Source organism: Lontra canadensis, unplaced genomic scaffold (assembly GCF_010015895.1).
Source record: "Lontra canadensis isolate GAN:19392208 unplaced genomic scaffold, GSC_riverotter_1.0 scaffold220, whole genome shotgun sequence".
NCBI classification, from domain to species: domain Eukaryota; kingdom Metazoa; phylum Chordata; class Mammalia; order Carnivora; family Mustelidae; genus Lontra; species Lontra canadensis.
Genome location: NW_022631214.1, coordinates 398,607 through 416,130, shown reverse-complemented (window position 1 = coordinate 416,130; position 17,524 = coordinate 398,607). Strand labels below are relative to the sequence as shown.

At 49.5% G+C, this 17,524-nt stretch overlaps 1 protein-coding gene across 2 annotated transcripts in view; it reads left to right on the top strand.

Moving 5' to 3' along the window:
• Window positions 1-280: 280 nt before the first annotated feature.
• ANKLE2 (ankyrin repeat and LEM domain containing 2) overlaps window positions 281-17,524 on the top strand; it is a 21,927-nt gene continuing 4,683 nt past the window's right edge. The window contains exons 1-8 of one of the 2 annotated variants that reach the window (XM_032849193.1): window positions 281-488; window positions 6,924-7,397; window positions 9,598-9,804; window positions 10,989-11,164; window positions 11,245-11,433; window positions 14,620-14,742; window positions 15,873-15,939; window positions 16,675-16,847. In XM_032849193.1, coding sequence (XP_032705084.1) covers window positions 302-488; window positions 6,924-7,397; window positions 9,598-9,804; window positions 10,989-11,164; window positions 11,245-11,433; window positions 14,620-14,742; window positions 15,873-15,939; window positions 16,675-16,847 — 1,596 coding nt within the window. In that variant the 5' untranslated portion in view covers window positions 281-301. Of the gene's footprint in view, window positions 489-6,923; window positions 7,398-9,597; window positions 9,805-10,970; window positions 11,165-11,244; window positions 11,434-14,619; window positions 14,743-15,872; window positions 15,940-16,674; window positions 16,848-17,524 lie in introns of both variants that reach the window. The other variant, XM_032849192.1, reaches the window with a different exon arrangement.

Below are 17,524 nucleotides of genomic sequence, written 5' to 3'. Positions count from 1 at the left end.
CAGCACGCCGCGGCCGCGGGGGCCGCCCGTCTCAAGACCCCGCGACTCGAGCTGCCCGCGCCACTGCCTGAAGGCGCCCTCGACTGCCCCGCGCCGTCAGGGACTGGGTCCCCGGCCGCGCTCCCTTGCCGGGCCACCGGGCACGGGGACGAGCGCCCCGGCCCGCGCATTTGGTTTCGGCCCCGCACCGGCCACCCCGGCGTGCGGCGCCGTCAGGCAGTGGCGCGGGCAGCTCGGGTCGCGGGGTCCTCGGGCGGGCGGCCTCCTCCACAGCGGCGGCGGCGGCGGCCGGGCGGTGGCGATGCTGTGGCCGCGGCTGGCGGCGGCTGAGTGGGCGCCGTTGGTCTGGGAGCTGTTGGGCGCCTCGGTGCTGCTCATCGCGGTGCGCTGGCTGGTGCGGCGGCTGGAGAAGCGGCCGCGGGGCCTGGGGCGGAGCGGACCCCCAGCCCCGCCGCCCGGCGCGGCCACGAACTCGGCCTTAGACCCAGGTGAGGCCTGCGCGCCGGTGGGCCCGCGCCCCTCCCGTCGCCGTCCCGGCCCCCCCCCCACTTCCCGGGGCCCCCTCCCCTCCCGTCGCCCGGCCCCTCTCTTTCCTTCCCCTCCCCGGGCCTCGGCCCCCTCCCTCGCCGGCCCGAATCTGGGGTTCCGGGACAAGACCTAGAGTGAAAGTCGGGCGTCTTCAACGTTCCGATGATGGGAAAGCTGGGAGCTGCGGCGGCTTGTCTGCGCAGTGTGGGTTTGTTTGGGTCCTGATGGGCCCTTCTGCGGGGTCCTGCAGCCTGTGCTCGGCTCCTCGGTGGCCTCGCTGTCCTGTGTGCGCCGCGGCGGTGGGTTCACCGGATGCTGCGCGCCCTGCGGGCCTTCGGGACCCTTTCACGCTTAGTTGGCTCTCCTGCGCCAAAGTCTGGGTTCCTTAGGACTCTGAGAGGAGGGTGAGGTTCTAGGAGCAGACAGTGAAGCTGAAGAGCCCACCGTGGGATGTCAGGGCTATCAGGGCCCAGAGGGGTGACTTCTTTCTCTTGTCCTGGTTTGCAGCTGAGGGGACCGTCCCAGGAAGGCTCAGCTCTGGCTGAGAACGCAGGTGGGAGGCAGAGACCAGCTGGGAAGGCGGGCCTGTGGACCCCAGGTCCAGCTGACCCCCATCCCGTTGGCTGCTGCTTGCTTGGCCTTCTCTCATCCCCTTAAGACAGTTTTAGCTGGATTTTTTTTATTTTGAAGATTTTATTTATTTACTTGTCAAAAAGAGAGCACAGCAGGAGGGGCGGCAGGCAGAGGAGAAGCAGACTCCATGCTGAGCAGGGAGCCAGATTCCAGATGGCATCCCGGGACCCTGAGATCATGACCTGAGCCGAAGGCAGAGACTTTAACCCACTGAGCCACCCAGGCGCCCCTGGAGTATCTTTTTTTTTTTTTTTTTTAATAAAACTTTCCTTTTTAATTTTTAATTTTCTGTTTTGAAGTCATTTCAGATTTATAAAAAATTGCAAAACGAGTATGACACAAATGCACATGTGAAAAGAAGCTCAACTTTTCTAGCCAATAGTGAAATACAAATTAAACCTAAAATGAGATATTACACCCATTAAAATGGCTAAAATTAAAATACCACAAATGTTGGTGGAAATGCTGAGAAAACTGGGTGTCTCATTTACTGCTGGTAGAAATAATAAAGCTTCAGCCAGTCCAAAATCAGTCTGGCAGTTGCTCAAAAACGTAACTGTGCACTGCTTTCCTGGGTATTTATCTTAGAGAAATGACTTATTTCTACGCAAAAACCCATATGTGAGTACTTGTAAGTACTAATAGTTTCCAAACACTGGAAGCAGCCCAAATGTCTCCCGAGGGCTGGATGGCTAAAGGGACTGTGACACATTCATACCTTGGAGCACTACTCAGCGGTGAAGAGGAAGGAGGTGCTGGTTTCTAGGGCATTATGCTGAGTGAAAACAGACAGTGTGAGAGGATGTGTATTGTATGATTCCATTTATAATAACATTTTTTAAAAAGATTTTATTTATTTATTTGACAGAGATCACAAGTAGGCTGAGAGGCAGGCAGAGAGAGAAGAGGAAGCAGGCTCCCTGCTGAGCAGAGATCCCAATGTGGGGCTTGATCCCAGGACCCTGGGATCATGACCTGAGCCAAAGGCAGAGGCTTTAACCCACTGAGCCACCCAGGCACCTCTATAATAACATTCTTGAAAAATTACAGTGATAGAGAATAAATGAGTGCTAGTCAAGGTTTGGGGACGGGGCGGAGGTTGGTGTGACTGTAAGGGGCGGCAGGAGATCTTCGATATGGTGGAACTGTCAAGTGGTTGATTATGAATTTATTTATTTATTTATTTAGATTATTTTATTTTTTTAAGATTTTATTTATTTATTTGACAGACAGGGATCACAAGTAGGCAGGGAGGCAGGCAGAGAGGGAGGAAGGGAAGCAGGCTCCCCGCTGAGCAGAGAGCCCGATGCGGGGCTCGATCCCAGGACCCTGGGATCATGACCTGAGCCGAAGGCAGAGGCTTTGACCCACTGAGCCACCCAGGCGCCCTAGATTATTTTATATTTTTAAAATATTTTATTTATTTATTTGACAGAGGGAGAGATCACAAGTAGGCAGAGAGGCAGGCAGAAAGAGAGGAGGAAGCAGGCTCCCCGCTGAGCAGAGAGCCCAATGCGGGGCTCGATCCCAGGACCCTGAGATCATGACCTGAGCTGAAGGCAGAGGATTAACCCACTGAGCCACCCAGGCGCCCCTGATTATGAATTTAGACGGTCATGGGATTCCGTGCAAAGACAGCAGAGTGATGCAGGCCGTGGCGAAGCTTGGCCCCTGTCAGCTTCCTGACGCACTGCAGCGTGTAAGATGTCACCTGTGGGGCCGCCAGGAACCATCCATACTGGTTTTCAACTTGAGTTTATCAGTTTTTCCAAATAAAAAGTTAGATCCAGGGAAGTGTTCCCTTAGACCCCGACGTTAGTATCTTACATCAGCACTGTAAGCGGGACGGCCTGGAAGCGTTCCATATTCACCGTGTGCACCCGACTGGGTTTCCACATTGTCATCTTTGTGCTCAGTCCGTCAGGGTTGGGCGGATACTTTGGATTCTAGACGGCGGGGCAGCAAACCACATCCTGTCAGCCAAGCCCTGCCTCTCCTGTTTTTGGAGAGTCTTACTGGATCCAGGGCTGTCGTGAGTGTTGGAGGGCGCTTCAGCCTCAGTCTGCGGCCCTTTATGGAGGTTTGCTGACCCCTGTTCTGGCCTCTGCCTCCCCTCGCTTGTAGCTCCCTTCTGCTGGGGAGGAACTGGCTTTCCTCAGCCGTTCTCTGTCCGGTTGCCTGCTGGTTCCTAGAGTAGGCATAGAGTAGCTGCAGAGTTGTGGCCTGTAGCATGCGTGGCCACATAGTGCTTTTCATTTACTAGGTCAGTTCTCTCCCACCTGTTCGTTTCTAACTTGCAATGCAGTGGAGCTCTTTTGTTCTGGTTTGTCTTCCACTGGGGGGCCTTCCCCCATCTTTTTTAAAATTATTTTTTAGTAAGTGAAGCAAACATGTTCCTAAAAGTCAGAACATAGGAAGTCACAGTGTTGCCCTCTCTTTGGGCTGGCCCTCAGGACAGTTCCTCTTGTCAGTTTCCACCCTCCACCCCCAACAGTTTCCCAAGCTCATTAGTTTCTGCTTTATTCTTCCTTTTGTTCAGTTTTGTATATTGTATTCCTAATATTAATGACAGTGTGTTAAAACCGTGTCTTTGTTTTTATTCAGATTGACTTTGAGTAGATTCTGTGTTGTGCTAGATTAATAAGCCTGTGTTAGTTGATAACTTAGTAACCAGAACTGACTGTTAAGTGTAATTTGTCAGTGTCAAACACAGCAGCACAGGTTTGACGGGTATTATTTTACCTAATTTTCATTGCCGCCTAAGAAGTAGAGCTGTTATTGTGTCCGTTTTATAGGTGAGGAAACGGGCTTGGAGTTTGCACAACTTGTCCAAGGTCCCATGGTTAGTGCTGTGACGTGCCGTACTCGTTCTGCCTGGTGCTTGCTTGGCTGCAAGGACAGAACCCCCTTCAGACTAGCCGGGTTAGGAAGGTAGATGTGGCACACAGACACGGAAACGGTAGGAAAACTGCTCTCGTAGGAACGGAGGCAGCCCCTGTTTATTCGGGGCTTCTACACCCGTTGTCCTGACCCCTTGCGCATGGCTTCTCCCTACCCTGTGCCTTTTACATCAGTTTCCTGTCCCTGAGCCACCTCCATTTCTCCTGTGTCCAGGTGCTGCGGGAATCTGCTTAGGTGCGCTCCCTGGGTAGAGTCTTGGGTCAAAGGCCACCCCCTTCCAAGTTCTTTGGCAGCTTTTTGGGGCTGTGCAGTACGTTCATTGTTTAAAAAGCTAATATCCCCGGGATGCCTGGGTGGCTCAGTTGGTCAAGCCTCTTCCTTCGGCTCAGGTCATGATCCCAGCGTCTTGGGATCGAGTCCCGCATTGGGCTCCTTGCTCGGCGGGGAGCCTGCTTCTCCCTCTCCCTCTGCCTCTGCCTGCCTCTCTGCCTCCTTGTGCTTGCTCGCTCGCTCTCTCTGTCAAATAAATAAATAAAATCTTTAAAAAAAAAAAAAAAGCTAATATCCCCTTTGCAAATAAGGAACGGCCATTTTTGAAACCTTGGAGTTGGGTGGGGGAAGGTGGCATTAAAATAAAAAAAAAAAAGTGTACAGGGGCACCTGGGAGGCCCAGTTGGTTGAGCTCTGGCTCTTGGTCTCAGGGTCTTGAGTTCAGGCCCCGCATCGAATTCCATGCTGGGTGTGGAGCCTACTTAAGGTAAATAATAAAAAAATAAAAAATAAATAAAAAATCCATAGAAATAGGGTAATATAATGAATTCCTGGTTTGTAGTCATCATCTAGCTACAACAGATATTAATATCTTATGAATCTTATCTGTCACTGCCCTCCCTTTTGCTCTCCTGCTAGAGTAATTTATTTTTTAATTTTTTAAAAGATTTATTTATTAACTTTAGAGGGAGAGCAACTCAGGCAGACTCCCACTGACCACAGAGCCCCCACATGGGGCTCGATCTCACAACCCCAAGATCATAACCTGAGCCAAGGTCAAGAGCCAGACCATTAAAAAAAAATAATAATAAATAAATAAATAAATAAGTCTGACCATTGGGGCGCCTGGGTGGCTCAGTGGGTTAAAGCCTCTGCCATCAGCTCAGGTCATGATCCCGGGGTCCTGGGATGGAGCCCCGCATCGGGCTCTCTGCTCAGCCAGGAGCCTGCTTCCTCTCTCTCTTCCTGCTTCTCTGCCTACTTGTGATGTCCGTCTGTCAAATAAATAAATAAAAATATTAAAAAAAAAAACATTAACCAACTGAGTCTCCCAGGCATCCCTAGAGTAATTTATTTATTTAAAAAATACTTTATTATTTTTATTTTTAAGTCGGAGAGAAAGTGAGCACAAGCAGGGGTAGTGGCAGGCAGGGGGAGAAGCAGGCAGAAGAAGCAGGCTCCCTGCTGAGCAAGGAGGCTGATGTGGGACTCCATCCCAGAACCTTGAGATCATGACCTAAGTCAAAGGCAGCCACTTAACCCGCTGAGCCACCCAGGCATCCCACCCCTAGAGTAATTTAAAGTTAATCTTGAATGTTCCATCATTTCATCTGACAGTACCTCTTAAAACTGTATACTCCTTGGTTTCATTGATACATTGTGTAATTCTTCATCCCTTCTAGGAGTTTCTCTTTTTCTTTCCTATCTTTTTAATCCTTTGTATTTATTCCTTGTTATTCCTGGTGTATTATAATCACCATCCACGTGCTCATGAGTCACAGATCTCTTACCCACTCTGAACTTGTAAGTCTTGGACTTGAAAATTGAAATGCCCAGTTGGTGGCCGTAAGGTGTTTCTGACGCTATAATGCCCAAGTCTCCCATCTGTCTGTGTCTAGGATTCTCTGTCTCAGGAGTCACTCCTAGGCGTCTGGACTGGAGATCTGGATGTTATTCTAGGCTGACTGCAGTTCCTCAAACCCCTCCCTGTGGCATCTGATACATCCACCCTTAAGATCTCCAGCCCTGTTTCCAGCCCTGTTACGATAGCACTAGTCTGTGCCCCCTTATTTCTTACCTTCTTCCCAATTGTTGCTGACCATGCTTAAACCGTGCTTAAACCTGTAATCCCTAGGTTTAACTACTCTTTCTCCAAAGGTATGGATCAAAGCTCTTGCTGTAGCTCAAACCCGCTTGCTGGGTAGCTGTGTAACTTGAATAAGTTACTTAGTGTCTCCGTGATCGAGGTTCTTCATCTGTAAAATGTGGGTGCGTAGTAATTATAACCTGCCACACGGAAAAATCGTAGTGTCTCTATACTAGAGCCAGGCTCTTGGAAAAGACCCAAAACATTAAACATTAGCTACTTGTTATTAGTATTAGCAGAATGACTCTAAGAGTTATCTTTGTGGCTCCCTTGGCTAAATCTCTGGATAGATCCCCTTTATTTATGGAATAAAGTATAAAATATCTGTAGACTGTATTTCTGGAGTTGGAGTTTTAATGGGGTTTTTCGTTCACTTTGTTCCACATTATCCTTTAGCAACAAGTGAGCATGCCTGTTTCCCCAGTATGCTTACTTTCCTGGAATGTTAGTGTGATTGTATCATGGAATAGGACCAGTTCTAACATCCTTATCCAGATGAACCAGAAATTGCTTATTCTAATTTTGTTTAGATTATTATCAATTTTTAAACCAAAAACTTCAGAAAGTTCTCATAGAGGGCGTATAGACTAAAAAAATCTGGAGAAACACCGGATTGAAATGAAACTGAAGCCAGCTTTTTTGCTGCTGCTGTGTTGTTTTGTTTTGTTAATGAGAAAAGATGTACTTAAAGCCATCACCTTGATTTTTGTTGTCTTGGGTCCAGGCGAAATGACAATGGACGCCATCTTGGCGCGACTGAAACTCCTGAATCCCGATGACCTTAGAGAAGAAATTGTGAAAGCTGGATTGAAATGTGGACCCATTACCTCTACCACAAGGTTCATTTTTGAGAAAAAATTGGCTCAGGCCTTATTAGAGCGCGGAAGAACGCTGCCTTCACATCCTCCTGGCTGCGACACCTCAAGTGCCACTGCTCTGAGCCAAGATGCACAGAAGATGTCGAAGTCTGCTGTAGAGAGTCAGGCTGAGCAGGTCGGCTTGTCTGAAGACAGAGATTTTGGTTACAGCGTGGGCTTGAATCCTCCGGAGGAAGATGTCGTGACGTCTGAGACCTGTTCCGTGCCCTTCAATGCCACCACCGGGGTCGGCAGCCACAAAGCCGTGGCAAGGGCGTCTGCAGAGCCGCCTCTGTACTATGGGGTGTGCCCGGCGTATGAGGACACCCCAGCGAGAAATGGTAGCATAACGAGCACCTGGTGTCTCTTCTGCAGTGGTTTGTGGGCAGCAGGGGGGGTGATTATGAAAATCTCAAACCTCAGAGAAGAAAAGAATTTAATCACCATAATCTCATCCACCCCAAGTGAATCATTGTTAACATTTTTAGGTAGAACTCTGCTGAGTTATTTGTAAATGTATATGTGAATTTTTTAAAATGAAGAAAATTGGTTTCTGTAAGACATGCTTCACCTTACAAATGGTTTTGGCTAGCTATCATTTGATTATTTCCCTCCTTTTTAAAAAAGATTTTATTTATTCATTTGACTGAGAGAGAGAATGAGAGTGGGAACACAAGCAGGGGGAGTGGGAGAGGGAGAAGCAGGCTCCCCGCTGAGCAGGAAGCCCGACACGGGGCTCGATCCCAGGGCCCTGGGATCAGGACCTGAGCCGAAGGCAGACGCTTAATGACTGAGCCCCCCAGGTGTCCCCCCTCCTTTTTTTTTTATTCAACAGACTCTGAGCACTTTTGTGTTAATATAAATGGCTTGTGCAGCTATGAGTAGTTTTCAGCGTCAGAGAATTGCAGTTTGTAAAACAAAGTTTTATTTGAGAGTGTGAATGAGTGAGCCTGTGCGAGCAAGTGTGAGCCAGGGTTGGGACGGAGAAAAGGGGAGAAGCAGGCTCTCTGCTGGGCAGGGAGCTAGATGCAGGGCCGTATCTCAGGACCCTGATATCATGACCTGAGTCAAAGTCACATACTTAACTGACTGAACCCCAAAGAATTGGAATTTTAATTTTAAATTTAATTTAATTAAATTTTAAAATTTAATTTAAATTTTAAATTTAATTAAATTCAATTTAAATTTTTAAATTTAATTTAAATTTAAAATTTAAATTAAATTTAAATTTAATTTAAATTTTAAATCAGAAAGTAGATGTAGCACTGGAAAGCATTAATGAAAGCCTAACATTGATGAGACTGTCAGAAATTACAGACTGGGGGGCGCCTGGTGTCTCAGTGGGTTAAAGCCTCTGCCTTCGGCTTAGGTCATGATCTCGGGGTCCTGGGATTGAGCCCCGCATTGGGCTCTCTGCTCAGCGGGGAGCCTGCTTCCTCCTCTCTCTCTGCCTGCCTCTCTGCCTACTTGTGATCTCTGTCTGTCAAATAAATAAATAAATAAAATATTTTTTTAAAAAATTATAGACTGTCATTATGGTGATGTCATTTGTGGTGATACCCAAAATAGATTTGTTAGCCATATTATGTACCATGAGTAGAATGGAATATTGTTCAACCATAAGAATTTTTTAAAGGTTTAGTGACATTGGAAATGGTCATGATGCAATTTCTATTTATTTATTTATTTATTTATTTGACAAGTAGAGAGAGAGGAGAAAGAAGCAGGCTCCCTGCTGAGCAGAGAGCCCGATGTGGGGCTCAATCCCAGGACCCTGGGATCATGACCTGAGCCAAAGGCAGAGGCTTAACCCACTGAGCCACCAGGCTCCCCATAGTCATCATTGTTAACTTGCTTTTATTACTATTTTTATTTAGAGCATTAATCCAGGAATTTTATTTTTCAATATGAAATAGTATTCTTAGATGTAAAGTTAAACGTGTGTACAAAATAACGTATTTTTATATCCATGTCCACACATATGAGCAAGCTTATTAATCATGTTTTTTCACTGGCTAAGGCCCTTTTTCTTCAAGATTAAAAATCTGAAATATTGGGGGCACCTGGTTATCTCAAGTCAGTGGAGTGTACAGCTCTTGATCTCGGGTTTGTGAGTTTGAGACCCATGTTGGGTGTAGAGCTTACTTAAAAATAAAATCTTTGGGTGCCTGGGTGGCTCATTGGGTTAAAGCCTCTGCCTTCGGCTTAGGTCATGATCCCAAGGTTCTGGGATTGAGCCCTGCATCGGGTTCTCTGTCAGTGGGGAGCCTGCTTCTCCCTCTGCCTGCCTCTCCCTCTGCTTGTGTTCTCTCTTTGTCAAATAAAATCTTAAAAGAGAAAATAAAAGATTAAAAAATGGCCATTGAGCCACCCAGGTGCCCCGAAAAAAATCTTTAAGAAAAAAATCTGAAATATTAATATGAGAGAAAAATCAGACAACTGGGTAACAGTTGTTTATCATGAAACCCATGGTCTTCAGGTGTGAACTAAGTGACGGTGCCTCTGGTTACTCCTAATTTTCCTGTTACTTTTCCCATGCAGAAAGGATTCATGTTTATGAAGATAGAAAGGAAGCATTGCAAGCTGTCAAAATGATCAAAGGATCTCGATTTAAAGCTTTTTCAAGTAGAGAAGATGCTGAGAAATTTGCTAGAGGAATTTGTGATTATTTTCCTTCTCCAAGCAAAGCCTCTTCACCCCTTTCTCCTGTGAAAATAACATCGGTCTTCGGCAGCGGTGGAGTGAAAGGTAAGTGATGTGGCGGCTCATTTCTGGGTGTTACTGTCCTTGCGGCCCAGGTCTTCTGTGTTGTCTTCCCCGTGGACTGTAACTGGTTTTCTCCTTTGAGAGAAGTCTGATTTGCACGGGAGTAGAGAGCCACGGCCCAGGCCGTGGAGGATGGGTGAGTCGCCTGGTCTGAGAAGGACCCCGAGGAGAGAGGCAGTGGGGCACTGAGCGGGCAGGCGTCTGCTCCAGGGCCTGAAGCTGGCAAGGCCAAGGGAGAAGCAGCAGGAGGATCACGGTTGGTCCTTTTGTTGGGCTCCTCTTGTTCCGTCTCTCCTTGCTGCCCGTGGGACTTGGGGTTTGTTAGGTGCTGAGACAGCCATTTCCCCGCTGAAGCTCCACCTGCTTCCAGGCTTGGGCCGCCTGCTCTGACCCAGACAGTCTGCAGAAGTCGAGCTCACCTGCACGACCTGTCTGGTCCGAGAGCTGACCTCACCCGCTCCGGCTGCAAACCAGGGTCTGTGAGAGGCCTTTTCCGTCAGCACCGTGCAGAATCCTGGCAGCCTCTGACTTTCGCCTAGCGTCCGTCTTGTCCCCTCCAGGGGCTCACAGGTGTCCTGTTTCCCAGGCCGCCTGGGACTCCTGGGGAAGGCACCTTCTCCTTGTGGACCTAGGCCTTCTGTTGAAGGCCCCATCTGCTGCTTTCCCTTCATCCTAACTTGGCCTGACACAGGTGCCTCTTAGAGAGAACCGGGGTGATTTTGGGCAGTTTGCGGTCTGTGCAGACACCCCTCCAGAGACTGTTGCAGACACTCCCAGGTGGTTGTAACCAAACAACAACAAAAATCACTTCGGCTCACTCTGCCTCTGTGGGAGTGTTCTGTGTGCTCGGAAGTTCTTGTGTAGGTGCAGCCGCTGTGCCATTATCCATCCTCACAAAACCTTTTGCAGCTAGAGTCCAGTCGGGTCCTTCTGTGCTTGGGCTCGTGTTGTAGTGACATTTGTGCCACGTTGCTGGCTGGGACGTGTGCCCCTCGGCTGTTCATGCGAACTGGTTCGTTCTTGTTACTACCAACTAGGTTTTAAGCTTCCGTGGGAGAGATTTTCGTTGTCCTCAGTGTAGCACACAGAGGGCGATGAGAAAATATTTATGAAATTCAACGTTCTTAAATTCTGTCTCTTAATGACAGATGCCACGTACTCCTCAGAGTCAGAAACTATCAACAGAGAACGAGCAAACAGTTACAAAACCCCCCGTACTCAAGATCTCACTGCCAAACTTCGAAAAGCTGTGGAGAAGGGAGAAGAAGACCTCTTTTCGGATCTGACTTGGAGTAACCCCCGGTACCTGATCGGCTCTGGGGACAATCCGACCATCGTGCAGGTAAGCCTGCTCCAAGGGCTCTTGCGTCGACCAGCCGCGGCCCACAGAAACGACGCTCAGAATGCGCACTTTTCTTTCAGGAAGGGTGTAGGTACAACGTCATGCATGTCGCTGCCAAAGAGAACCAGGCTTCTATCTGCCAGCTGACTCTGGAGACCCTGGAGAACCCCGAGTTTATGCGGCTCATGTACCCTGACGACGAGCCGCACATGCTGCAGCAGCGCATCTGCTACATCGTGGACCTGTACCTGAACACGCCGGACAAAGCGGTGAGCGGGCCCCGCTGATGTCCTCGCCCGTCGCGGCTGTCCCCCGTGAGCGTCCGCTGCATCCCGCGGCGTGTGGGCGGGAGGTGCGCGGCGATGGCGCTTGGCCAGCTTACGAAGGGGTGGGCGACATCCAGTTACACGCGAGAGTCCTTCCCTCCCACCCACCCCCCACCGGGCAGAGCGACCAGCGTCCCAGCTGTGTGCGAGGACAGGTCCCTCCCGGCCTTCTTCCAGAGCGGCCTGAGCTGGGCTTTGATGGGAGGATGAGCCAGTGTCAGAACCTAAAGAAAGAGGGAATTAAAGGGGTTTTGGTACTTTTTATTCTAGATATCTACATATTACCTTTTTTTCTTTTTTCACTTAATAATAGGAATATTTCCTGTAGAGTTAAAAATGTCAAAGGGTTGTTTTTCAATGGTGCACGCGCTTATGTAAAAATTCCCTCAAACAGAAGCATTTTACCTGTTTATATAAGACAGAACCCCGTGATAGCTTAGAGCCAAGGATTATAAGCTCTGAGCAAGCCTAGGAGTTTGAAAAACTGTGGTTGGCAGGAGAGGGAGTAACAGAAGCATGTTGGAGTGGGGCACCACTGTTTCATGACAATGTGTTGAATGTGACACGTTGAACTTCAGAATTGCAAAGCAAGACTAACTTACTTATTTATTTATTTGACAGAGACACAGCAAGAGAGGGAACACGAGCAGGGGGAGTGGGAGAGGGAGAAGCAGGCTTCCCGCTGAGCAGGGAGCACAGTGTGGGATTCGATCCCAGGACCCTGGGATTATGACCCGAGCCCAAGGCAGACGCTTGAGGACTGAGCCACCTGGGCACCCAGCAAGAATAGCTTTTTTTTTTTTTTAAGGATTTTATTTATTTATTTGACAGACAGAGATGGCAAGTAGGCAGAGAGGCAGGCAGAGAGAGAGAGAGGAGGAAGCAGGCTCCCCGCTGAGCAGAGAGCCCGATGTGGGGCTCGATCCCAGGACCCTGGGATCATGACCTGAGCCGAAGGCAGAGGCTTTAACCCACTGAGCCACCCAGGCGCCCCCCCCCAAGATAACTTTTAAATCAACAAGAGAGAAAAGGGGGAATAAAGATAAACTTGGCCAAGATAGCAGAATTATAGAAGGAAGTAAAAGAAAACAATGATTATATGAAAGCAACAGTAAGTGTGAAAACAAAGGAGCAAAACCAGAGTGATGTCCGTTAAAACAAAGGGTGCACAGACCCAGTAAGGAAGCCTTCCTGACTGGATTAGTTCAGTCAGGAAGTGTGACTTGGAAAATATGAGAGAGAAACACAGTTTTCCCTGACGTCCGTGCAGTAGTCACAGAAAATGCGCAGATGCACGTGCACGGGGGCCACTTAACCCCTTCCTGGGCGCTACAGGCCGTCTTTGACCATAACTCACGAAGAGTCGGAGTAAGTTCATTTGTTGGCCACAAACACGTGCGAAGGCACAGGCACCGCAGACCAGCGTGGTGAGAAGCAGGGCTGCGCCAGCTGGCAACGTCAAGAGAACCCGGACCCAGCTGTCTGTGCGGGAGCAGCAGTTTCCGGCAGGGGTGAGGAGAGAGGTTGCGGTCAGGTGTGCGCATTCGGAAGCAGGTCAGAGATGGACGTTCTGTGGCGTGAAAAAGAGCCATGGCCGGAAGGAACAGTGGTGTTGAGGTCCCTTTGAGGTTGGATGCTCTGAATGAGTGAGAACATTGACCCCGATCTGCAGTGACTGTTGTCTCCCACTGCCGCAGGCCTGGCAGGGGAGGTCAGGCTATTAGAGTTTGGGCCACGGATCTGGAGTTGTCTCAGGTAGACTGTGAATCAAAGTCGTAACTTGGAGAAGGCACCAGGGCAGATCTAGCAAAGGACAGACTGTTTTTGTAAATAAAGCTTTATTGGAACACAGCACTGCTCATTCTAAATGTTCGGTTTCTGGCCCTCAGTTGAGAAGGTTTGCCAAGCTGGACAAAAGGGTGGGATGCAGTTAGAGAGGGCTGCTGTAGGCAGGCACCCAGACTTTTCCAGGTTCACGTGGGCAGTGTGAGAAATGGTGAGATGGTCCTAGAGGGTGTGGAGCAGGGGATGGGTGCTGCCTTGAGGTTACTTGGTCATTCAGTATCGGTCAGATCAAGCTGACAGTTTGAGTGCAGGAAGCAAGGTCCATGAGGAGTCTTGGCAGCCTGGAAGAGAAACTAAGGGGATGGCAGGCATATGTAGCATGTGGAGGGCAGAGACACCTCCCAGGGACTTCAGAGCTGGGATCTGCCGTGCTTGGTCATCACAGGTGGACTGCATGGCTGTGTTTCCAGCTCTGGTAGACGTGAATGGGTTCTGTTTTGGCTGTGCTCCATTTGAGCCTGTGGTCATTCGAGTGAGGGGACCCAGAAGTGATTTGCTCTATAGCTCTTGGTCACAGGATGCTGTTACACTAAGGCCCACGGATCTTAAGGCCTTAGTTGAAGGTATCTGGGGAGGGGTGCCACTAAGGGCAAGTGAGAGCCTGACAAGCATCCCAGGGTCAGGAGTGGAGAGTTTCATTTACTAGATATTAGCCGCTAGAGAGTTTTCTTTGGTACAGACCGCGTTCATAGACTTTGTTCTATTCTGGGTGTTGCCTCCATTTGTTTATCTCACCTTTTTTTTTTTTAAGATTATTTTTATTTATTTAGAAACAGCACAAGTGGGGGAAGGGCAGAGAGAGGGAGAGAGAAACTCCAGTAGACTCCGTGCTGAGCGCCGAGTCTGACGTGGGCTCAGTCTGACAACCCTGAGATCATCATCTGAACGGAAATTACGAGTCAGGCACTTGACCGACTGAACCACCCAGGTGCCCCTGTTTATTTCATCTTTTGAGCATCGATTATATAGCACTGTACTGGGCCCTGAATTGTTAAAGCCGCCATTTACTGAGCAGGTATCTTGCCCTTGCTCATTTATAAACTCCCCCTGGGCCTGGGCCCCCCAGAGCTGGCAACAGTACTGGGGCGCCGGGCTGGCCTCAAGCCCTGGCTTAGAGTGGGCACGTGCTGACGCGCTGGTCATTCCTCAGAGAGAGTAACAGTGTCTTTTTATGGTCTTCGGATTTTGAGGGGTTTTGTTCTGCTAAATACCTGTTTTTATCGTAAACAACCTTATGAAACAAACATAAATAAGAAATACTCTCTTTCTCTGCATGTTTCTCAGGGTTATGACACGCCATTGCACTTTGCTTGTAAGTTTGGGAATGCAGATGTGGTCAACGTGCTTTCTTCACACCCTTTGATTGTAAAAAATCCAAGGAATAAGTATGATAAAACTCCTGAAGATGTAAGTATCTATTAAAATGCTGTTCCTGTAGTATTAGGCATGAAAATATGTGAACTCGTAGTCTTATTCATAGCTACTGTAAAGTCACAGTACTGACTGTGTGAACGTGTTTGCCTCGTGGGCGCACCTTAGAGCCATGATTGCTGAGTAAGACGCACCGTGAAGAAGACGGTTCTGTAGAATCAGGAGGGAGTAAACTGCCCATGTTTCCTGATTTTATTTTCCTGAAACTGGTGGTCATTCGTTCTCAGCAGCTCATGGGTTGTTCTTGTTTTTTTTTTTTTTTTTTTTAAGATTTTATTTATTTGACAGAGATCACAAGTAGGCAGAGAGGCAGGCAGAGAGAGAGGAGGAAGCAGGCTCCCCACTGAGCAGAGAGCCCGATGTGGGGCTCGATCCCAGGACCCCGGGATCATGACCAGGGCTGAAGGCAGAGGCTTAACCCACTGAGCCACCCAGGCACCCCGTTAAGGGGTATTCTTAAAGCATTTGCCATTTGTCACAATCAGTTACACATTTAAAAAAATAAGTTGGCGCTGCTGACAGGACACAGTAGAGTTGTTTTCTCTCACAGGCTGGCGGGAGATGGCAATTTTGTGGCTCCTTCCTTTTTTGAAGGGTACTGGTTTTTTATTCTAGCAAAAATGTTCTTTTTGCTACAGTTCTCTAAGGGGGAAAGTTGACTCCTGTAGTAGCAAGAAGAAAACACTGTGTGGCATGCTAAATAGGAATTCTGCTATAATCGAGCCAGACAACAGCCATGGACAGGCCCAGGCCGGGGAGCTCTTGCTGCTAAACATTAGTGGCCTGTCGGCCTGTCTCTGCCCTGACCAATCGTGCCTCTCCCGGCAGAAAACTGGAGTGTGTAGTTGAGCACGAAGAAAGACAAATAAAGTTCACCCGCAGAGTTTGTTCTCGTCCTGACCCCTTCAGCTTTCACAGAACATTCTGGAAGAAAGACTGTTTTGTTCAGCACATGTCTTCTGATTGTGGGCTTCATGAGGTTTTCAGCATTAGGACACAGTCCTTGCTTTGTTAGTTTTAAAAGTTGCTTTTATAAAATTATGTTAGTGAGAAAATGTGAGAAATTAAGATATAGACTATTTACATACTGTGTCTTTTTAAAACAGGTGATTTGTGAAAGAAGCAGAAATAAGTCTGTGGAACTGAAGGAGCGCATTAGAGAGTACTTACAGGGTAAGGTGGGGCCTGGCGTGTGGACCGTGAGGACCGCCATTGGGAAGGCCCTGGACTGCGCGAGCCTGGCCTTAGACGGCGGGAGCAAGCTCCGCTGTCAGGGTGGCAACCCTTCTCAGGGTGATCTCCTGCTCCTGGACCCCCAGCTCGCACGCCACTTGTTGTCACATAATCCCTCCTCGGAAGCCTTTACCGTCTCTGGGGGTGGCAGGTTGTCTGTCGTCAGACTGTTGCTCACGGCATCACCCCGTGATCTCTGCAGGGATCCCGTATGGTGGGTCCCTCTGGTCCCCGCCCCCCAAGCGCAGCCTGCACATTGCCAGGGCAGAGGGTGGAAGGAGCCCTTTGGTCTGGCGCTGGCTCGGCTCGTCAGCAGCACCCTGTCAGCCCTTCCGGGTGCCGCCTTCTGCACCATGGCCTGTCTCTCCTTTCACGGATCTTAGGCCCCCTCTCCTGCTAATCTTGTTGACACACAGAGTATGTGGGACTAAAGAGGGGTGTCTCCTGCTCCCCTTCCTTCCTTTCAGTCCTCCAGGGGAGGAAGAACGTGGGGCTAGTTCAGTGGGTCTGGCAGAAACTGGCCTCTCGCCCAGAAGCTCTGGCTCGGAGCTTCTGCACACTCTTCCTCACTGATCGCTTGCAAAGCCCCTGGCGTTCCTTGGTGACGGTGATGCAGTCGCTGACGCGGGGCCCCACCCAAGCAGATGCTTTACCTGCGCGGTCTCCTTCTCCCAGGCCACTACTACGTGCCGCTCCTGAGAGCCGAGGACACATCATCTCCTGTGATTGGGGAGCTGTGGTCTTCAGACCAGACGACCGAAACCTCTCATATCGGCCACGGGGGAGGCGGCCCCAGAGACCCTGTTCTGACCTTGCGAGCCTTTGCGGGGCCCCTGAGCCCATCCAAGGTGAGCTACTGAAGAAGCTTCTGGGAGCCAGCTCCTGGCTCTCCCCACCAGGAGTGTTGGGTATTCTGGACCGGGACTCGTGGAACCCCAGCGTCTGGTGACGGGGCTTGAGGACATCTGCGGGAGGAACAGGAGTGCCTTGACCTGTCCCTTGGTGGTGAGCAGGCGTGAACGTGGTGGTGAGCCCACGCTTCAGAGAAGCCTAGTTTACCTGGGCAGCCGCCCGTCATCGCCTGGCCCTTCTGTCTGTATCACGGCCCTTCTCGTGCCATGTGCCAGTCGAGCTGGGCTGTCCACTCCCGGATTTGGGGGTGTGTACGGTCACTGGGAAGCCGCAGTGTGCCGACTGTGAAGTTCACTCAGGGCTGAGGTATTTCACAGGCTGTGTGTCATCTTCTCATCAGAGATCTTAAAGGGGTACCTGGGCAGTGTGGTTGGTGGAACATGTGACTCGATCTCAGGGTTGTGAGTTTGAGCCCCATGGTGGGTGTGGAGATAACTCAAAAATAAAATCTTAAACACATAAGAGGAGACCTACTGTATTAACATTTAAGAATAATTATTTTAGGGGCGCCTCGGGGGGCTCAGTGGGTTAAAGCCTCTGCCTTCAGCTCAGGTCATGATCCCAGGATCCTGGGATTGAGCCCCACATTGGGCTCTCTGCTTGGCAGGGAGCC